We start from the raw sequence: 23,362 nt of genomic DNA, 5'->3' as shown, positions 1-23,362 counted from the left end.
ATAAAGCTCAATTGCAACTTCTACTGACATCATCCACCATAATCAATTGATTCCCTTCGTGATGGGTAAACAGTTTAACAAACAGAAATGAAAATACTGCTAAATGTGGCTCCACATGGAAAACCATTTTCTTAATCCCAGCACTGGAGAAGCAGAGGCAGGCAGATGACTGTGAGTTTGAGGCCAGCCTGGTCTACTAAGCAAGTCCAGGACAGCCAAGGCTACACAGAGAAACTCTGTCTTGAAAAAAACTTTAAAAACAAAAAGCAACAACAACAAAAAAAAAACAAATAAAAAAAACCCACCCATTTTCTTCAGAGAGTGTCATGGAGCCTGTGAAAGGTATGCATGTCTTTAGAAGGTGCTAATAACAGATGTACATGAGAAACTGACAGTGGAAGAATAATGTGAACCTCTGAAGCCCTGAACAGGTTGTGGCTGAGAGATGCCTTGGTGAGTAAGAATACTTTCTGCTCTTGCAGAGGACCCAGTTCAACTCCCAGCACCCCATATGTCATCTTAAAATTGCCTGTAACTCCAGTCCCAGGAGATCTGACTCCTTCTTTTGTCCTTTAGGCATATGCATACATAGATGCAGTCAAAGCAGTCACACATGTAAAAATACAAGCAAATATATAGTTTTTAAATCAGGCAGGTTGTCAATGACAATGCAAGATCAGGAAACTTCATTCTTGATACCTAAGCCAGTGTTCTGACCAAGTCATTAAGTTCAAATATATATTCAGTTTGATCTCTGAGGCCAAAAACAGGAGAATGGAAATCCTTTTGCCTCTGTTTTCTTCCTCATAACCTGGGAATAAATATGCCACTGGGATTAAGATATGGAAAGAAGTACCACAGGGTATTTGATGTTTCACCAGTAGTAGTTACATTTGTAACGATGTTGAGAAAAACGTGTTTGACATAAACACCACAAAGCAATAACTTTACAAACTGCCAGGACAGACCAGCAAGTGACAAAACCATTGCTGATTCAATCAAGTACCACAGATATCCTTCCACACTTTAGAACACTGGTCTAAGAAAAATCTTTGAGGCTAGCTCAGATTAAGCAGTGGAACAAAGCAGAGCCCCATTTAAGTAAACAGATGGGGCCTGGGATATTGTCCAAAGAGCAAGAGAGTGCACCTCGCAAATATGAAATGTTAGGTCAGATCCTCACTACCCGTATAAAAGAGAGGTGTGCTTCTACAGGCTTTTCAGTCGCAGCACTGGTATGGAGGCAGATACATGACAATTGTCGGAACTTGAGGCCAGTCAGCGTAGATCTAAAGGGCACCTGAGGTTGTCCTCTGACCTCTGCATGGGATGTATGGGCATTCATACATATACATATGAATATATATGAGAGAGATAGAGAGAACAGTTATAAAGTTACTTGAATAATAACTAATAATAATGTTAAGGTACATCTGAGTTAATCAGGGCATGAGGTCACATATTGATAAGCCCTGAAATCAAGAAGTGGAGGCAGGAGGATAAGTAGTTTGAGACCAGCCTTAACTATATAATGTGGGGGCAAGGAGACCCTGTCTCAAAAAACATGCATCAAAAAGACTCAGCTATGTCAAAGCTTCAAATGTCCAACCCAACACCTTAGGATTCCTTTATCCTTACAAGGCTAACTCTAGTTCAGGATGTGAAATCAACAGATGCCTTCCCATCATCCTCATTCCAGCATGTTTCACCAACATCCATTAAAACAATTCTCCTAAGGGTTGTCATCATTCTTTGTTCGTGTACATAATGGTTCTTGCATCAGTAGGGAGTAGTTCATATGTTTGCTTGAGTTCACAAAGTACACAGGGAGCTAAAAAGGGGGAAGAGGTTTCCTCAAGGCTAGGCAAGGCAAACATTCTAAACATGACCAAGAACTGGGCAGAGGAATATCAGGGTTGTTCCAGTCAAAGCATGTTCCATCCTCCAAGGGATAATAAACAGTTACTCTGTCTAAGCCCTGAGCATATGAAGCCTACCTTATAGAATAATGAATACATTATCCATAGCTCTAACCCATGGAAGGAAAATACTATTACCAGTCAGAAATTGTAATTTACAAAATATCTTAACACAATATTTATGTACACATTATAAGAGTTTTCTACCTAACAATACATTTTGGCATGTACTTTTGTCTCTGAGTAAATAGTGTCACCTCATAGATAAAATGGTAGATTTAGTCTTGAAGCCAGGCCTGTCTTCTGCACAGGTTTTCTTCACTGTCTCCCACATAGTGCACTAAAAGGCCATTTTCATCCAAATGCCATGACCAATTTCTAACCAGAACTACATCCCACATTGTATGATTCAGAGTCATAAGATTACTTGGAATTCACACTGCAGTGAAGTGTTTCCCAAAGCACAGGTGAGGACTGCTGAAGTACAAGTCACAAGAGAATCATAAGGGCAAATCATCACTATTATGAAATAGATTATTCTTTCTTTATAGTTCTGCTTAGCTACTCATTATAATGTCATTTCCCCCTCAGATTCAGAACCAAAGGATGTCAAAATCACCACCCAGACTCTAGCATCAGCAAGCCTAAGTCAGATGCTGTTACTTGTTTCTAGTAGTATTTAAAGAATTCCTAGGACAACATCCCAGACAATTCCCTCTCCCACACTGCAAGACATCCCCTTACTGTATTTGAACAAAAGAAATAACTGTCTCAAGTAAGAATTCTACTTAACAGTTGCCGTTGAAAATTTCTTGCCAGAAATATGGCCTCTACACAGGAAAAGTAAGAATTTTACTGGTCCAACCAACACTTCATGATGGCAAGAAACATATCTGTGTTCTAAACATGCAAAGGGGAGTTTGCAGAGAGTAGAAGCAATGATTCCTTTTTATTATAGCAAGACTTGACTGAACAAGGATTGAATACCATATGAAAAAGACTAAAAACTCATGAATGAACAGGACATAAGCATTTGTATTTGGGAAAATTAGAATATTTAGATGTTACTGAATGTGTATTTTGAGCAAATATTTGTTACATATCCAACATTTTCAGGTACTTTGCTAGATGAAAAATGACATGAAACAACCACCATATTTGGTCCATAAAAGTAAGAAAAAGATTGGGCTGAAGAGATGGCTCAGAGTTTAAGAGTACTGGATCTTCTTCCCAAGGTCCTGATGTTGACAGAAGCCAGGCCTCAAGGTCAGGCAGTGATTTAATTACTTTGTAACAATGGCTAAAGTGTCAATATTTGTATCAAACTCCAATTTCACGAAGATGCTCTAAAGGGAAACCATATGACTTCAACACAGAAAGTACTGTGTGCTGTGAGAAAGAGACTTCAAACTTTTTTTAAGTCCTAAGTTGTTTTAAGAGAACAGTAGCCCTTTCTGAGTGTTGCTCCAAAATATGTTGTCTTTATTGTTCTAAACAGAAAACCAAAACCCCAAACACACAAAAACAACTTACGCTTTGTGAAAAAGTCAAACTGAAACAAAGTGATGAAATTCCCTACACACAAGACAGACAGAAACATGAGAGAAACATACAATTGCCACCAGGCCTGGTAGACACTCACTAGGTACATATGAGGTAATGAAGGGTCCAGCCTTTGACTTAGTTACTGCCATTATTTTAATGCACAAATGTATCAGTTCAGGCAATAGGAAAGTGAACCCACATTCTAGAGGCATGCAGCTGTGCTGAAGGACACACAGCCCCAGGACACAGCAGAGAGGAAACTGACTCCTCCTTCTCTTGTACCCCAGCCTGCCACCAACCTATCAGGGCTTGATGAATGCACAGCAGATGAGGAGAGAAATGCACAAAAACAAAAGACAGAAAGAGAAGAATGGAGGGAAAGGAAATAATGGAAAATGTGTTGGAGCTCTGCACATTTGCTCATCCATTCACAACTACAGAGGAGACAAGACCTGTGATTTCACCTGCAGATAAGAAAAGTGGGCTCAGGAAGGGAGGAGACTTTGCCAAACCTGGGAGGATGTCAGGGATCAAGATAACTAGCTTTTCCTGGCAGTATTTGGGTCTAACCTTTCCAGAGCCCTGTTTTCTATTCAGGTATCATTTTTCCCAGCCTGGAGGCCACACAGGGTCAATCAATAACCAAAGACACCTATGATCCAGCACAGTGGGTGGAGCCTGTACTACCACCTGCCTATATAACCACTCCTCATGTCTGAAGAGAAGCACCTGCAGAGTCCTCCTGACCTTTGCACCCAGATCCTCAACCATGAAGGTGGCAGTTGTCTTTCTTCTCGCTGCCTTGGCACTGCTCACTTTACCAGGTAGGAGTGCTTGCATGTTCTTCAAACGTTACTAAGAGAATTTTGACCTGTCACTTTATACCTCCTGGAAACTAAGATAGTCTAGCTAACTGCTGCCACAGTGGTGAAATGAAGTCAATGGGAGTGAATAAGAAAAGCGTTTCTACTGAGAATTGCAAAAAGAAGTTATTTCTAACACACGTGAGGAAGCAGCTCTGGTAAGATCTGCCCTGTCGAAAGGCTGCCACTACACTGACATGGTAGAGAAGAAATGGTTTCACTGTGAATCTCCTTCTAACTCTAGAAATGGTTACTAGATTCTGTAACTCCAAGGCTAGCTTACCAAATTTAAATGCTTATGAACTTGCATAAAATAGATAAGAATGTCCTCCATTTTAGTTTGGTTTAGTTTAGTGGTATTTTCAGTGATCAAAGTTTTATGTTTGGACTTGGAGAGATATCTCAGAAGTTAAGGGCACTGACTGCTCTTCCAGAAGTTGTGAGTTTGATTTCCAGTAACCACATGATGGCTCACAACCATCTATAATGTGATATAATGCTTTCTTCTGGCCTGCAAGTGTACATTCAGGCAGAGCATTATATATGTAATAATAACTAAATCTTTTATAAAAAGAAAAGTTTTATGTTTTATCCATAGAACATTTACAGAGAAAACATCATGTTTGAATAGACAGAAGAATTCCCAAAGTTACTGAGAACACGTTGGGAGATAATTCTGCTCATGACTTAAATCGGCTTTGTTTTCTAACTGATTCGGCAGGGATTTTGATGAGAGCCAAATGTGTTCTACGCTAAGAAGTGGAAGAGCACTGTTTACTGTTTTAGATAAATATTTATGGAAGCAAAAGGGCCTTTGTCCCACCTCACACCTAGTAATAATTACAGCTGCACGCCTGTAATGAGCCCGGCTCTTCAACTATCACACTCATTTGCATTCTGGACCCACAGGGGCCCCAGCAGCTGCATTTCCTCTGATGAGTCCCAGACATCTGTCTCATTCGCTCAGAGCTCACTGACTGAAAATGCAATTTGAAACATTTCCCCTGTGGAGGCGATCAGATTAGGCTCCTCCTCCTGGTAAACGTAGCCACAGTCACACTTGCCATCTGCCTTTTAAAAAGTAATTTCTGAGATTATAATATATTTACATCATCTCAGCCTTTCCTTTCTTACTGACAAACCCTCCCAGGTACCTTCTTGCTCTCTTTCAAATTCAGTTTTTTAAATTGTTGTTACAGCTTTAAGTGTTGTACTGTGCAGCATCGTATGTTTTATGGTACACATACATAGACTTGTTCTCTAAAGTAGGAGAGGCTCTATGCACAACTGTGGAAATACACAAAAGACAAGTTGGCCCTATGGCCAGCCAGTACATGCACCTGTGGGGAAAAGCTCTGTGCGAACTGGTGGTGAGTTGGCAGAAAAGCCTCAGTTTTAACAAAGGAAACTTAACTACATCAGAAGACCCGATGGCTATTTCCCATACTGCCACCCATACATTAAAGTACTGATATTTTTAATTCACTGACTGAAATGAAAATTCTACCAAGTACAGAGACAACATTGGTGGGCATTCCAAGGGTATATGATTAATTAGTGCCTAAACCTTTCAAACTCTGAGTACATAATTTCCATTCTCAAGGAAGTAGGCCCAATTTCCTGAAATACCAAATTGATGTATTCAGTAACAGTCAAAGTTTTCCTTAATCAAGTCAAGATCTCAGCAGACAGAGAGTAAAAAACCTCTGATGGTGTCACTGAAAGTCATGAAAATTAGAGCAGTGGGATGTACATGAAGGAGCAGAGGGGTCATATGACAATGTTTTCTTTGGTAACTGAGGATAGATCTGGCTTCTTTATTGGGGATCCAGGTTGACATTTGATTTATGTTTCTTAGGTAGCACTACAGCTGACACGGTGGAGAAAGAGGTAAAGAGAATTTGATAATGTCATATACATACGTACATACATACATACATACATACATACATACATACATACATATACATATTGGGTTTTTTTAGGCAGATATTCTCTGTGTACCTCTGGCTGTCCTGCAACTCACTCTGTACATCTGGCTGGACTCAAACTCTCAGAGATCAGCCTGCCTTGCTTCCTGATTGCTGAAATTAAAGGTGTACATCATCACTGTCTGCCTTATTTTATAATTTTTATTTCTCGAATTTCATATAAATGCTAAATTGTTTGATTCAGTGAAAGTACGGCCAGGATATGAACATGCATGGTGGTGTGTATTTAAAATCCAAAGGACTCAGAACCTGGGTTACCCGGCTCAAGGTCAGCTTGGGCTATTCAGTGAGACCTTGACAGAAAAAGGAAAAAAAAGTACACTCTACCAAGTTACCTTCTTAGTTTAGCCTTATGTCAGGATTAGGGGCTCAAATGATAAGGAGCCTCCACTGAAGCACCTTCCCATCCTGCATGGTGCTGTGTTGAAAGAAAAGCCCACTAATCACCCAGCATCTGTCTACTGCATGCTGTGAAGGACATTTTTATACATATGCTAGGGCTGACTGTAGGTCGAGTAGTTTGAGTGATGCTCTCATGCGCATTCCAAGAAGTCCTTGCTCCTGACTTGACCATGTTGGTTTTTATTGCTTCTAATTCCTAAGTAGACTAGAGGAGCAAGTGCCCTTCATCTCGTTACATATAACCCAGGAGGAAACTGTTGGTGAATCTGAAGTTATAGTGAATAAATTATTACATCTTTGATAAGTATTAGAGAAAAAAATCTGGCACCATTAGAAGCAAACCTAGTTACAGGGATGAAAAAAGTTTTCCGACGTATCGGTCCATGAAGAATAAATAAATGTTAGCAAAACAGAGCTGGTGGGATGATGTCCTGTAATGAAGAGCTGATGAGGGACTTGATCTCAGGGACCAAGAATCACTAGATATGTGACTTTGGCTGAATTCATCACTTTCTGACTCTTCCCTTGAGGAAGAGTGTGGATGACAACTTTACAAGGTATTTATAGAAAAGAGCAATGAATGGATAATTAGCAGCTTTGATTTTTTTCCAATTCAACAATGAATAAAAAATAGCACAGAGACCTATAAGACGCATTTAATGATAGTCAGCTTTTACTAAAAGCACAGTCCAAGAATCCAAGCACTGATGCCATCTAATGCCCATGTACAAGGACAAAGTGCCCGTGTGCAAGGAGGACTATCCTGTTAGCAGCTGGTGTTGTCTTCTTCCTTTCATCAAACCTCAGCACAACATCATGACTTAAGTGAGGAAATAATTATTTCCCCAATTTTCTGATGAATTTACTGATCAAGAGAAAAACTAGTAGACCCTTGATGTCTTATACTAAGAAAGGGACATAACTTGATTTTAACTCAGATTTTCTGATGCCATGGTAAATTACTTTCTTTATATCTGTTGTTGTTTTCTTCTATAACACCCAGTGTCATTATCCTAATTGGGAAAAATTTAAATGGTCTTAATATTTTATTATAAAACCAAACATTGAGAACTGGTAGAAAATGACTGTTTAATTCTCTGTTTAGGCTAATTGCAATGATGCAGGCGTGATATGTCCCAGGCTTTATAAACCTTTATGTGGGACTAATGGAAAAATGTACCCCAATGAATGTGAACTGTGCCGTGAAAACAGGTAAGGATAAAGTTTATTTTTTAAATACTTAAGTTGCTTACCATTAGAGTTTCATATATGTTATCCTCTTAAAGACTAGCTCAATAAATAAATATTTTCATAACTTTGGTATGATTTAAAATTGCTTGGATAAGAAAAGTGCCAACTTTCCTTCTTTCTTTTCTTTTCTTTTTCTGTTTTGATTTTTGAGACACAGTTTCTCTGTGTAGCCCTTGATATCCTGGAATTCACTCTGTAGACTAGACTGTCCTGAAACTCCTCTGCCTCCTGCCCCTGTCACCTGATTAAAGGCCTGTGCCCCCAGTAGCCAGATAAGCCCCAATTTTAGCTATTCAGTTGATTGTCTAGATTTTTTAAAAGGCTGTACATACAAAATATCATTAACCTAAAAAAATAATTCCTGACAATAGCAGACATTGATTTTCTAGAGCTTTCTTAAATTAGCAAATGTAAATTATATAGTTTTCAGTGAATAGAAATATATTTTGTAGCATTCGTATTCACTGGTATGAGAGCTAACTTCAGTGAAGTTTTCTGAAGAGTTTGATGTTGGGGAACAGGAATCCGACTAAGGACACAGAGGCAAACTGATGTCACGATTTTTCTCACACACTGTGACCAAGCAGATGTACCAGTCATTATGCTAGGCCCTCCATGTCTTTCCATATGCTTATGAGAAAAAACAAAAAGCAAAATGAAAGCAAGCAAACAAACTCTCATGAGTGCATGTAAGTGCTTCTTCTAAGTTGTGACAATTGCCAGAAACAAGAATGACCAAAGCAAAGGTGGTGCTATCCTCTAACTGGGAGGTCGAAGAAAGGCTTAATAGAAAGAATGCCATTTAAAGAGGCTCTGAACTTCAGTCAAACAACATAGATCCCACAGGTGACAGAAAACCCTTAGATCTTCTAGAATTGACTTGATGTTATAGGCTTTGGCTCGGCTGGGCATGGTGGTGCATGCCTTTCATCCCTGCACTCGGAGGCAGAGGCAGGTGGACCGCTGTGAGTTTGAGGCCAGCCTGGTCTACAAAATGAGGCCAGGACAGCCAAGGCTACACAGAGAAACTCTGTCTCGAAACCCCCAACCCCCACCCCCCCAAAAAATAAGGCTTCGCCTCAGGCTCAAGGGACTATAAATTGTCATTATTCATCTGTGTGAATCTCTTCTCTCTGGTACAAACTCTCTTCAGGGATGGCTCCAAACGAGTTCAGAAAAGTCTCAGAGTTTATCCGGGACTGTAGACATTTTAGACCCCAAAGAGTAAGCATTCAGCTTCATGGTGAGTGTGCGTCCAGTGTGTAAACGGTGCCAGGCCTGATAGTGCATGCCTGCTACCCCCACACTGCAGACTTAGGCAGAGGAAACCTGAGTTTCAAATCAATCTGTTTTTCACCTGTCCGCCTGGGCTACAGATTGCGTCCCTGGCTCAGGAGGTCAGAGGAACAGATGAACCTTGTGGAATGGATACATTGGAAATCACTTGTTAATTTTCTCATGACCTGTGTTGTTGACATTGAGGTCAAGCGTCAGTATTTACACCTATGGGGAGGACCAGAGCCCACAAGACCCCAGGCTTATGAACTCTCTAAGCATAAGGTCTAAAGTGCAAAGGCCTCTACTAGGAGAGAAGCTTTCAGAAAAACATGAGCAAATTGCTGAACTTGCACTCCTTTGAACTTTAAACCTTCTGGTTGGTTGCAATTTGCTCTTTGTATTTTGTCAAATGCATGTAAATGTAAGAGACACATTCAGCTGTCTGAACATGCAGCATTTCACCCTGTGTTCTGAAATAACACTTATTGGCTAGACATAAATTTGTCTGTCTCAAATGTAAGGGACGCTCTACAGTTTCTATAGTGCCTTTGTTTCTATTGGTAACTAAATGACCTACAGAGAGCCTACCCCCTGACACTGCCTGAAGGGCCAGGACCAAGAACTAGATAACCCAGAGACATAGGATAGAACCAAACACAACTGGGGAAAACAGCCAATGAGATGATTCCTACTGATAGTCTGCTATGTTCATAGATTGGTACTTAGTCAAGTTGTCATCAAAGAGACTTTATCCAGCAACTGAAGAAAACAGATGCAGAGACCCACAGCAGAGCATTAGGTGTAGTTCAGGGAATCCTGCAGAAGAGGGGGAAGGATTGTTGAAGCCATAGGGGTCAAGGACACCACAAGGAAACCCATAGAATCAACTACCCTAGGTTCATAGGGGCTCACAGAGGCTGAACCAGCATCCAGAGAGCATGCATAGGACTGACCTAGGCCTGCTGCCTATAAGTTACAGGAGTATAGTTTGCTCTTCTTGTGGGACTCCTAACACTGAGAGGAAAGGCTGTCTTTCACTCACTTGCTGGCTTTTGGAACCCTTTCCCTCATACTGGCCTGCTTCATTCAGCCTTAATACAAGGGGAGGTGCCTAGTCTTACTGCAGGGTGATAATACCATGTTGATATCACTGGGAGGCCTGCCCTTTCATGAATAGAAACTGAGGAGGCGGAATGGATGGAGAGGGGCACAGAGGTGGGGGGAAGGACTTGGAGGAGAGGAGGGAGAGGAAACTGCAGTCAGTCCCAATGTGAAAAATAATAATAATAATTTTTTAAAGTAACACAAACAACAGAAAGGGAGTCAACATGTCCTATTTCTATATCGGTGCTCACACATCACACACACACACACACATAACAATAATAATCAAAGAAAAAGAAACTATCAATTTGAACGTGAAAGGTGGAATGGGAGTTTAGGTACAAGGAACGGGGAGTAAAGAAAGGAAAAAAAGAAGTGATTTAATTATATCTTACTTTAAAATTTGCATAAAAATGACCTGTTGTGGTAACTATTGCTAGAGCCAGCATCTGACTCTACGTGTTGGGGTTTGAGATATTCAGCAACCCCAGACAGGGCTTTCTTCTGATAGGCACAATAACTATCAGGAGCCTGGCAGCTTTGTGAAATAAGGACATTATATGTTTTCTATGCTTTTTTGGAGAAACTGTTAATAATTTTTTTCTCTAGAAAAGCAACTACTGGCAGAACTTTCTGTGGTGCTAAGAAATGTTTTTTGTCCATATGTCACTGGATTTCAAAAGCAGATAGGACACTGAGAAACTGAAGGGGTTTTTTTTTTTTTTTCCTTGCTCTTGTTGTTTGTCTTTGATTGTTGTTGTTGTTGTTCTGTTTTGTTTTTCTTTGTTTTATTTTGTTCTGTTTTGTTTTGTTTTTTTGGTTTTTCGAGAAAGGGTTTCTCTATGTAGCATTGGCTGTCCTAGACTCACTTTGTAGACCAGGCTGTCCTCCAACTCAGAGAAATCAGCCTGCCTCTGCCTCCCAACTGCTGGGATTAAAGGCATGTGCCACCATGCCTGACTGAGAAACTGAAGTGTTTTTTATGATATTTCTTTTTATTGAAAAATAAAATCATTCCTATTACATACCAATTGCTCTCCCATCCCCTGCATCCTCCCATTCCTCCCTCCCTCCCACTTTCACCCCATTCCCCTTCCCTATGACTGTGACTGAGGGGGACCTCCTCCCCCTGAATATAATGCTAGAGTATCAAGTCTCTTCTTGGTAGCCTGCTATCCTTTCTCTGAGTGCCATCGGGCCTCCCTATCAAGGGGACATGGCAAACATGGGGCACCAGAGTTCATGTGAAAGTCAGTCCCCACTTCCACTAACTGTGGAGAATGTCTTTTCCCTTGGCTAGATCTGGGTAGGGGTTTGATGCTGACTGCATGTATTGTCATTGGCTGGTGCCATAGTTTGAGCGGAACCCCTGGGCCCAGATCTGTCCATCATAGTGTTCTTGTTGTAGATTTCTAGAACCCTCTGGATCCTTCTATTTCCCCATCTCCTATATTTCTCTCACCTAGAGTCCCAATAGGCTGTCCTCACCTCTATCTCATTGTTCCTGGTAAGTGAAGACTTTCATGGGACATGCCCCTTGGGCTAGTGTCCAATTATAAGTGAGTATATACCATTTGAGTATCTCTGCTTCTGGGTTAGCTCACTCATTATGATCATTTCTAGTTCAATCCATTTGTCCACAAATTTCAGGAATTCCTTGTTTTTAATAGCTGAGTAGTATTCCATAATGTATATGTATCACAGGTTCTTTATCCATTCTTCCACTGAGGGACACTTAGGCTGTTTCCATATTCTGGCTATTATGAAAAGGTTGTTATGAACATGGTTGAGCATTTGTCCCTGTTGTGTACTGGAGCATCTTCTGGGTATATTCTAAGGAGCAGAATAGCTGGGTCTTGAGGAAGCCTTATTCCCAGTTTTCTGAGATAGCACCAGTCAGATTTCCAAAGTGGCTGCACTAGTCTGCATTCCCACCAGCAATGAAGGCTCGTTCCTCTTTCTCCACATCTCGCCAGCATGTGGTGTTGCTTGAATTTTTGATCTTAGCCATTCTGATGGGTGTAAGATGGAATCTCAGAGTTGTTTTGATTTGCAGAGAAAGTGAAGTTTTAATGTTGTTAAACTTTCAATTTTAAATAAGCAAATGTGGTTAATGAGCAGAGTGAACCAAAGTGTGCATAACAGGCTCATCAGCACTATCGTAAGGGTTTTTTTGTTTTGTTTGTTTTGTTTTCAAGACAGGCTTTCTGTATGTAATCCTTGCTGTCCTGGACTTGTTTTGTAGACCAGCCTGGCCTTGAAGTCACAGTGATCTGCCTAACTCTGCCTCCCAAGTGCTGAGATTAAAGGCATGCACCACCATGCGCAGTGACACTATCATAAGTTAAAGTTAATGTTAAAAATAAAGAAAGAATGGGTCCAAAAATGCACAGGTGAAAATAGACGTATCATATCTTCTCAAATAATAGAAAAAATAGAAAATTTGCTGCATGCCACCATGTTCAGGGAAATAATTACTAGAGAAAGAACTGTAAAAACAATCTTATAACTTAAGAACAATCACAGAATTGAAGGACATTTATATTTTTGTGGAAGTAACTGACTTGGTCAAGGAAACGTAGGAAGGGCAGAGGAAATTTTACCTAAAGAAGACCTTAGTATCTGTTACTGTCATGGGAATCTGATGGCCTGACACAGTCAAGCCCTCATCTTCTGAGATGAAATTGTAAAGAGATAGAAAGCCCTGCCAACAGCTCAGATGGCCACCTGGTCAGTGAGTTCACAGCATCAAGAGTAAAAGGAGCAGTGATGGATCAAAGATTAATTTCAATGGTCCCTCAATAAATCTGTAAACTGTACTGAGAGGTACTTTTCTACTCTATTGTAGCCCTTGTGAATATAATAGAAAGTAACAAATGTTCAATGACTACATGGATTAATAAATGAGTCCGAGAAAGAGAGAACTGAGAATAAATTATCAGCTTCTCATTTAAAGAAAAGCAGAATTATTTCTAAATTTCATTGCCATTCTCCCATAGTCACTTACTTGTACCAATAAACTTCAAGCTGACCATTATTTATTTTTCTTACATCTCTTTTACAGGGATCGCAAGGTTCCTGTCAAAATTAAACATTATGGGCCTTGCTGAAAGTCAAGACTTTGAACTCTGTTAAGATTGCCATGATGTGTGGCTAACCTGTTTGTTGAATAAATGCATCTGAATATACGTTGTTCTTCTCTAAGCTTTCTGCTCAGAATCATGGATGGATATATCGAGGACAGGGAACAGGGGAAAGACCCCGACTAGACTAATCATCACCAGTTAATTCTTTATGCCTGCAATATCACACATTACAGGTAATGACAACTCAGAGTTGAGCATGAACATGTGCAATGAATAGACTTGGGTGAAGATGAAGAAGGCATCCTGTGTTGTGCCCAGTAAGAAATCTGTCAAAGAGCACAGGGGCTTTTTACCCAAGGTACCATGTGTGAGTGATTTGTGAAGATTACATTGATTATCTGTGCGCCACCAAAACTCCACAGGGCTCCTTGTCCTAACAGCACAGCAAGCAAGTCTCAGGGATGTTCTTTCTATCCCGCTGACCTTCCTTAAACCACAATGAGTGTTCCTTCCTTCCTTTAACCGCAATCACCTCTTATGCCTTGAATTTCTTCAATAGAAGTCTATGCAATAGCCCCATCCTGTCAGATCTTCAATGTCTATATTATGTAATAGATATAGACAAATAACATAGAAGCAAGGCAGTGCTCTCAAGGGGGAAAGTATCTACCACTACTAAAAACAAAAATAAAAGGGAAAACAAGTAAGACTCTGAGTTTTTAATAAATTTAGACTAGGTTGGGACGGTAGTGGAAAGCTAGCACCTGGTAGGCTGTGTCAGGACGTGCAGTACAGCGGGGAATGAATCGGTCAGTCATTGACCAAGAAATAACCAAGGCGACTCTGAGTACCGGCGTCTGCGACCCGGAGAGGAAACAGAAGGCGTTCCCAGCATAGAAGCTGGCAGTGGCTGCCTTGTTGAATGAACTTCTTGCATTTTTATTGTTTATTGGTTTACCATTTTCGTTTTACTATTTGTTTTAATTTCTTTCTTTGTTTTGTTTTTCGAGACAAGGTGTCTCTGTAGCCTTGGCTGTTCTGGAAGTGTTCTATAGACCAGGCTATCCAAAAACTCACAGAGAACCCGACTCCTGGGATTAAAGGCATGTACCACCACCAAAAAAAAAAAAAAGAAAAGAAAAAGAAAAAAAAGAAAAAGAAATAACCAAGGCAAAGCTTTTGTATAGTAGGAAAATGGAGTTGCCTAGTTACCAGTTTCTGGTGCTAGTCCAGTATTCCTGCCTTGAAACTGAACTCTTACCACTAGAGGGTGCTGTAGTCTAGCAGCTGACTCAAGCCAAGCATCCTGACAGCTTACCAAATAGCTTGCTAACTCAAGTTATGCATGCAAGATGGCTTCCAGCATCTTATCTGGGATGCTAGAGGACACTTGGAGGGCACCAATCACTAAGGATGTCTCAGATGGTAACATTAATTTAGTCACTTAATGTTGCAAGTTGCCCTGTCTAGTTGGACCAGTCTGCAAGTTCACATACAGGCACACACACACACACACACACACACACACACACACACACAGAGAGAGAGAGAGAGAGAGAGAGAGAGAGAGAGAGAGAGAGAGAGAGAGAGAGAGAGAGATATGTTTGTTTTGTTTTTATAAGCAGATATAAGCCCTAATCTTAAATATATCCTTAATGACTCTGTTCCCTGTGCCCATGAAAAGACAGGCATGTATATTTTCTCTGTATGTATGGCACATATATTTCAAAGGAATGTCTAATAAATGGGAACATGTTTAAAAGAGAGACTATCAACACTGATGAGAGAAGAAACCTTAAGCCTATGAAAAATGACTCAAAGAAGAAAGAAATAACTGAAAGCAAAACTCCTCAGAACTGGTATGTTCTTTTCAATAAACAGTTAAGAATATTGCCAATCACAGGTGGGCAACCCGCATTTCAGAAGTCAGAAACTTCAAGCACCCTACACACTCTTCTTAGTACTGTCTAGGAATTAGTAAAGACATAAATTAGGAACAAAAACATTTTGGATCAAGGTAAAAACACTCAATTAGCAACCTTACTTTTTTTTTTTTTTTTTTTTAGAGCAGAAAAAGAAATCAGAGACAATTTTTATTTTTAAGAGTTAGAAAAGATAGTTTTAGAGAAAGGAAGCCAGGAAGCTGAAAGCCAGGTGTATTTGATTCTCTCAGCCCACAATTAACCTAGTTAACACAGCTGAGAGTCTGCAGTTGGAGACCTGGAGCCAGTCACTGCGTGCAGGAGGTTGACTCCACCCCTGGCCATTCCTGGGGTGGACCTAGGGATTAGAGACTGTGTATGCACATCTCTAGTGAATAGCTGACAAAGTTCTAGTGGGAAAGGGGGAGGAGCCAGGGCAGCAGTGAGAAGCCCGCAGCAGTCATTTTGTTGTCCTAGAAGATGGCAGCTAGCCACATAGCTGCCACTAAGAGGGATGGCAGCTAGTTGCACAGTTGTCCTTAAAGACAGAGATTAGCCATGTGGTTGCCCCTAACAAAGATGGCAGCCAGTCACATGGCTGCCCTCGAAGATGGCACAGAGGGCAAACACTCCAACATGGTTACTGCCATGTGTTCAGAGGAAGCAGTGGTGGACAAATTTAAAATGCGATGAGGCTGTAGTGAGTCAGGCTGTACAGTGCAGGCAGGGAAGTGTAGCAGAGGTGGCAGAAGCAGCAGCAGCTGTGGGGTTGGCTGGGTTTTTTGTTTGTTTGTTTGTTTTTGTTTTATTTTGTTTTGTTGCTGACCCTTTCATTAAGGCTTTGTGCCCTTGGGGCAGGAATAACCCAAATGGAGACGTGGCCGAGTGGTGGGGGAAGTGAGGATAGCAGGGAAGGGAAACCTATATGCCAGCAGGTGGAGTGCAGCCAATTGAAAGTCACTCTAGGGAGGCAGAGGCAGGCAGATCTCTGAATTCAAGGCCAGCCTGGTTTACAAAGTGTGTCCAGGACAGCCAAGGATACACAGAGAAACCTTGTCCCATAAAGCCAAAATATATATATATATATAAAATAGAAAAAATGGAAATCACTCTAATCAGAGGAATCTAAAATTAGTCACACTATGCATTCAACATTATTTACCAAAAATAGTCCATACTGAGGCTTGCTGCAAACAGAGCTGCTGAGGGGTGGGGGGGAGGTGCCCAGCCCCACAGCAGAGCAAGTAACCTGTGCTCTGCACTGGGTACCTGGAGAGATAGGAGCTTAGACTCATTGTTTCAGTGGCAGTCTTGAAAAGCTGGCCATGAAGGCTTCCTCACAAGTGGCTCCAGGAAAGCATGAGAAATGGAAAAGCAGGACTTAGAGAACAGAATTTAGACAAGGCAATGGTACTCTGGGTTTCATTTCAGAGTCACAGGCACCAATTTTACAATCACAATAAGATATAAGACAGTAAGATTGCGTTTTGGAGGAGTTTATTAAATGAGTATGGGGAGAGAAGAAAAGGGATGTGTACCACAGAGGGAGAGACAGAGAGGCAGAGGGAGACAGAGAGGGAGAGAATAAGAGAGAGGTAGAGAGAAAGGAAGAATAAGAGGGAGAAGTGAGGTAGGCTTGTCTTTTTATATAACCCTGGGCAGGGCCACACCCCCGTGGCAGGTGGGCAGTGATGATATGATGTGATATGTAGGCAGACTGAAGCAGAATCCTAACACTTTTGTTTCAAAGAAGAGTCTAATAAGTCAGAACATGTTTAAAAGAGAGACTATCAACACTGATAAGAGTAGAAAACTTAAACCTATCAAGAGTGACTCAAGGAAAATTAGCTAAAAGCAAAAACCCTCAGAAGAGGGAGGGTCTTTTCAATAAATACAAGGGTTAAGAATATTGCTCATCGCAACTGGACAGCCCCCAGTTCAGAAGTCACAAACCTTGGGCACCCTGCACTCTTCCATATACTGGAGCAAGTGCAGGCCCCCGGGGGAACAGAGGATCAGCAAAACTGGTGAGTGAACTGGCTGATGATTAAAAACACCAACTTGTGGTCTTCTCAGGCTGAACAGTTGGGGAGGAGCAGAAGTGGTCCCCCATTTTGGCTGGACGTACCCTGGATTTGGGAGTCACAATTCCGGAGCACGCTGCACTTCTCTGAATACTGGAGCAAGTGCAGGCCCTTTGGGGAACAGAGGATAGGCACAGGGAAACTGATACCGTACTCTGGCTTCCAAAACACTTCTACTCTGCTGCTGATCCCGCTGAGAAGACCAAGTAGTCAGAGGAACCCTGCTGAATCCTGGATCATAGGTAGTAGAGCTCATACGAATCTAGCTCCAGGAGGACAGTGTCTGCCAAGCCAGTAGAGAAAGCAGCTGCCTTCCTAAGGGATTTGCCCTCTCAAATGCCAGCATAGAAAACCAGAATCCCCTCAGCAGATGACTAAAGGGAAGGGTAAGAAAACAACCAAACACCCCAGGACGGCATGGCTCCACCAGAAAGGCTAGACAACAGAAGACACTCAAACACAGCTGATTCTCAGGGAAATGACCTTAAAGCTATGCTGATATAGTTATTTGAGAATTATAAAGAGGAAATGAATAGATCCTTCCAAGAATTACTGGAAACTACAAACAAGTGAATAGAGGCCATCCAGGAGAAACAGGAAACGACAATTAAAGAGGCTCAAGAAGTGGGTAAAGCTGCTCAAGACATGAAAATGAAATTAGATTCAATTAAGAAAACACAAATTGAGAAAACTCTGGAAATGGAAAACTTAAAGAAGAGATCAGGAATCGAACACGTGCCATCAACAGAATTCAACAAATGAAGGAGAGAATCTCAGGGGCTGAAGATACAATAGACGAAATCAATAGATCTATCAAAGAAAATATTAGAACAGAAAAATTCATGACACAAAACATCCAAGAAATCAATGACACCATGAAAAAGTGTAACTCTAGGATTATAGGAATAGATGGAAGAGAAGATGCCAGGGTCCAAGATCCAGAAAATATTCTCAAGAAAATGACAGAGGAAAATGTCACCAACCTAAAGAAATAGATACCCTTCAACATACAAGAGGCCTACAGAACACCAAATAGAATAAACCAGAAAATAAATTCCTCCCACCACATAATAATCAAAGCACTAAATCTATAGAACAAAGAAAGAATATTAAAAGCAGCAAAGAAAAAGTCCAAGTAACATATAAAGGCAGACTCATCAGAATTACACACCTGACTTCTCAACAGACACCATGAAAGCCTGAAGGTCTGGGATGCTGTCCTGCTGGTACTAAGAGACCACAGATACCAACCCAGACTATAATATCCAACAAAACTTTTAATCAACATAGATGATTAAACAAGACATTCTCTGAGAAAACCAAATTTAAACAATATCTATGCACCAACCCAAATCTATAAAAGATATTAGAAAGAAAAACCCCAGCACAAATTAATCAGTCATTAATTCATTGCCTGCATCTTGCAATTAGAGATCTTGGCCACATTTTACCTTCTCATATCTCTCTCTATATATGCATTCACCACTCTTGTGAGGTCCTAGGTCATAAGTCATGCCACGCTCCTGTACCAGATACCAAATTCTACTTACATAGTCATTTCCTTACCTGTTGGTAAATAATCATAAAATAGAAACTCTGTTTTAATTTTATAGGCATTGGCGTGAGGGTGTCACATCACCTGGAACTGGAGTTACAGATAGTTGTAAGCTGCTATGTGGATGCTGGGAATTGTATCCAGGTCCCTTGGAAGAGCAGACAGTGCTCTTAACCACTGAGCCATCTCCTCAGTCTTTTTCAAGACAGGGTTTCTCTATGTAGCCTTGTCAGTCCTGGACTCTGTGTAGACTAGGCTGGCCTTGAACTCACAAAGATCTGCCTGCCTCTGTCTCCAGGAATGCTGAGATTAAAGGTATGCGCTAACAAGCCTGGCTTCATTGCATTTTTAAACAAATAATGTGAAACTGGGAGTACTGAGAAAATCGTTAAGATCACTTAATCAAAGACAGAACTCATATTATCTCAATATATACAGACAAGCTTTGGACAAATTCCAGCAGTCTTCTTGGTAAAAAAAGCCTTGAAAAAAAATAAGAACAGAAGAAAACTGACCCAGCACAGTAAAAATCTACAGCCTATAAATCTACAGCCACATTACACTGACGGGAGAACTCACTGCATTTCCATTACAGTCAAGAAGGGGACGAGGGTTCCCACTTGCTCTGCTCTTATTCAACATGGTCTTAGAAGTCTTAGAAAAATAAGACAAGAGAACTGGAAGCTATAGAAAGGGGAAAGGAAGAAGGCTGGCTACCCTTATTTGCAAATGATATAATCCTGAACCTATGAGATCTATAAGTATTCTAATTATAAATATTTTGTTTTGTTTTATTTATTTATTTGTTTGGTTGGTTGGTTTGGTTTTTGGTTTTTCGAGACAGGGCTTCTCTGTGGCCCTGGCTGTCCTAGACTTGATTTGTAGTTCTGGCTGGCCTCGAACTCACAGTGATCCACCTGCCTCTGCCTCCCATAAACACTTTCAGTGAAATAATAGAATACAAATTCAACATAGAAATATCAGTATCTTTTCTATGCACCGATAGCAAACATGTCAGTAAAGATCACAAAAACAATTACATTCACAATGATTCCAAACAATCTTAACTACCTAAGAATAAGGCTAATCAAGGAAGTAATGACTTCTCTGATGAAAATGATATAACAATGAAGACAAATGGAAGACACAAGAATATGCTTTCTTAGGCCTTCTAACATGGAATAGAGACAAGTGGCTCCTCAGGAACCCTCCAGGCCTTCAGCACCAGAGAAGAACAGGGAGGCACCACCCATATGGTCTACTATAGGTGCTCAGCATTGCCAGCATGAAGGCAGCCATGTTGCTTTAATCCTATTTAGAAGAATAACGCCATGCTACCTCAGGTTTCCAGTCAGTGCTTTCCATCGAGAATCCAAAGGAAGGTGGGCATGGAAGGCAAAAGCAGAGAGAATAACATGAATGGAGAGATAGTCAAAGCAAAATTGAGGGAAGAGCAGAAAGTGAGGTAACACATGGCACACCTGACTGGATGTTTTCAGTCAAGGATTTTTCAAGGGATTATTTTAGACAGCAAATTGAGAGGAAACATGAGTGGTTAGGGCATCTTTTAATTGTCGGTTCTTTGTACTTTTTTCTCTCTTAGAGCATGTGCCTAGTGAAGAAATTGAACACATACTCACTTTAAATCAAACAAACCCTATGTCTGATATATGAGCTGGGAAGTGTGACACTAATATTCTAAACTATGACTCACTGAATGGGATTGACATTTGATCTGGGAAGACCTGGCCTGGGGTCTTGAGTGGGGGAAAATATTCATAAAGAAAAAGACAGTTAGATCTGCTTGTGTCCATAAAGACTGTATCTTGTGCACTGCCTGTCACAAAGCTATATGCACCAGGCTACAACTGGCTCTCAGGAAAGGAGCACTCCCAAAAGTAGTCAGTAGTCATCAACTTCTATAACTCCTTCTGGTGTATGTTATAATGCCATACACTAGAGGCAGAGCCTTTAGCTTATCTTTTGCATTCTATTTCTTTTTTCTTTGTTTTTTTTTTTTTGTTTGTTTGTTTGTTTTGTTTTGTTTTCTTTTTTCTTTTTTCTTTTTTTTTTTTTTTTTTTTTTTTTTTTTTAGGTTTTTCTAGACAGGGTTCTCCTGTATAATATCCCTGCCTTGCTAGAACTCTCTTTGTAGACCAGGTACATTCTAAATCATAACCTGGCAAAAGCTAACAGTGATTCCTTTTCCCTTGGCTCTGTCTGGTTCTATAAATGGGAACTGCATTTGCTTACAATAGGTGTCAAATTGAATGTGACCATACTCATTGACCTTTAGTAATTCAGACTGCACATTGCCAAAGTACAATGCAGGGATCAGTGTCTTGGCTAGAAATTATTTCCTATTTCCTAAATGTTTACACTCAGTGTGGTTTCGTTGACCATGACACACACTGGGGAATAGCAGGGGCTCCTGACAAGCATGGTGTTCCCATGATACTTATCCAGGTTCTTAATGCCTCTCAAGTTTTGAGAGAGATCGTTTATTCCTTATACTCCCTGTTCTGGAGTATCCAGTCTACAGAAGAAGGGTTGGTAGTATGTGTCTGTATTCTTAGCACCCAGGAGACAGAGGCAAGAGTATCAAGGATTCAAGGCTATCCACACCTACAGACTGAGTTTTAGGCTAGCCTGGGCTACATGAGACTTTATCTTTACTGTTTTGTTTTGTTTTAGAGTAGGAATAGAGGAAGAAGTAGAAATCCAAATCAAGAAAATTCATAAGGATTTTGAAATGTGATACTAAGGAAGAATCACTATCAAATTGGTGAGACACATATGCTCTCTCGTGGCCAAGTTAGAGATTACACCACATTTTGTCTACAATGTAAAGCATATTAAGAAGTACTCCTGGTTATATACTTATTACAACTGCTTATAAAGTTAAAGGCAAATAGAAACTGTTCTAGATGGAAAATGGTTGCGTTCTTTGTGCTGTGTTTGGTTTTGGTTTTTAGGTTTGGCTCTATTTCTGAGATGATAGGCCCACAGGAAGAGACCCTATCTTACATAAACTAGAAGGCTTGCATACTTTCTTACTGAATTTAGTGATATGTGGGAGTGAGGGGCGTGGGTGCCATCGACTGTTGTACCTGGAAAGCTAGATGTGTCTAGCCCTTGTGATTTTTACAGTATCAAGTAGTTAGCAGTGTGGGGTCCATAGGGTCATTCTGTCATGGCAGGATCATGATAAGTAAGATTCTGGCGAACACAGGCTGGAACAGTACTCAGTCTCTCTTTGGATTGTCTCATCTCTAAATTGCAGTTCCAAGACAGCAAGATACTGCAATTAATTTTTGTGGGGAATATTTTGAAAGAATGGAGCTATATATAAGCCTTGAATGGGAATTTAGAAAGTAGCAGTAGTGAGAGAAAGGCACAGGTCACAGTCACTTACCTGTGAACAAATGTGGCCACCACCTGTCACCTGGCAGTGAGTGTTCCAAAGTAAGGACTTTGGATAAAGAAATGCCACAGCACAGCATGGCGCTTCCTTCAGGTGGTCTTGATTGTGTACATCATCTCAATTAACTCATATTGTTTATGAGAACAATTAGACTAAAAACAATTTTAAAAAAATAAAATAAACTATTTTAAACAACATATTCCAATTCTATGGTATATAACAGCAATTAAAACACCAATAAAAATTATAATGGCCAGTGTGCAGAATCTTTGCTTTATTGGATATATTTCTAAACACTTCCCAGAATTATCTCTTTAAATCTCTACCCCAGCCCTGTGTTGTTTATGCCTGTGAAAATGAGGGTTGACACTCAGAAAGGATAGATCTACTTGTTAGAGGGTGTGGTAAAATAGACAATGAGTGTGATGACACAGACACCAACGCAATGATTCCTAAACCCAGGACACTACTGCTAGAGTCAAATATAAGCCATGAGCATGTGTGCACTAAAATCCCCCAAAGCAGTGTGCAGAAGGGGAGGCATTTCAGGCATCTTTGAGCTTTCCTGAAACAATGGAAGCATTGATAGCTTTGAAAACTGTACCATTGTTGAAAAATTTAAAAATCAAAATGAGACTGAAACACCAATGCATGGAGTGGACCTAGGCTCCCTACACAGATGTAGTAGACGGGCTGCTCAGGCTTCATGAGGGTCCCCTAGCAAGGGAAGCAGAGAGGCTGTCTCTGACATAGACTCAGCTGCCTGCTGTTTGATCACTTCCCCCTGGTGGGGCTGCCTTGTCAGGCCACAGGGGACAAGGATAAGTTCAGTCCTCATGCAACTTAATAAAATGGGGTGGATTGGTAGGGAGCAGGAGTATGGGAGGGGTCAGGAGAAGAAAGACTGAAGGTGGGACTGGGAGGAGAGTTGAGAGGGG

General features: G+C 40.7%; 1 protein-coding gene across 2 annotated transcripts in view; it reads left to right on the top strand.

Moving 5' to 3' along the window:
* Spink1 (serine peptidase inhibitor Kazal type 1) overlaps positions 1-23,362 on the top strand; it is a 78,874-nt gene that overhangs the window by 35,330 nt on the left and 20,182 nt on the right. Inside the window, exon 1 of one of the 2 annotated variants that reach the window (XM_051163942.1) lies at positions 4,156-4,239. The exons of the other annotated variant lie outside the window; for it this stretch is intronic. Coding sequence (XP_051019899.1) covers positions 4,234-4,239 — 6 coding nt within the window. The 5' untranslated portion in view covers positions 4,156-4,233. Of the gene's footprint in view, positions 1-4,155; positions 4,240-23,362 lie in introns of those variants that run through there. 2 annotated transcript variants of the gene reach the window in all.

The sequence above is a fragment of the Acomys russatus genome, chromosome 20 (genome assembly GCF_903995435.1).
Source record: "Acomys russatus chromosome 20, mAcoRus1.1, whole genome shotgun sequence".
NCBI classification, from domain to species: domain Eukaryota; kingdom Metazoa; phylum Chordata; class Mammalia; order Rodentia; family Muridae; genus Acomys; species Acomys russatus.
The sequence above is the reverse complement of the archived record's forward strand: the minus strand, read 5'-3'. Positions and strand labels throughout refer to the sequence as shown.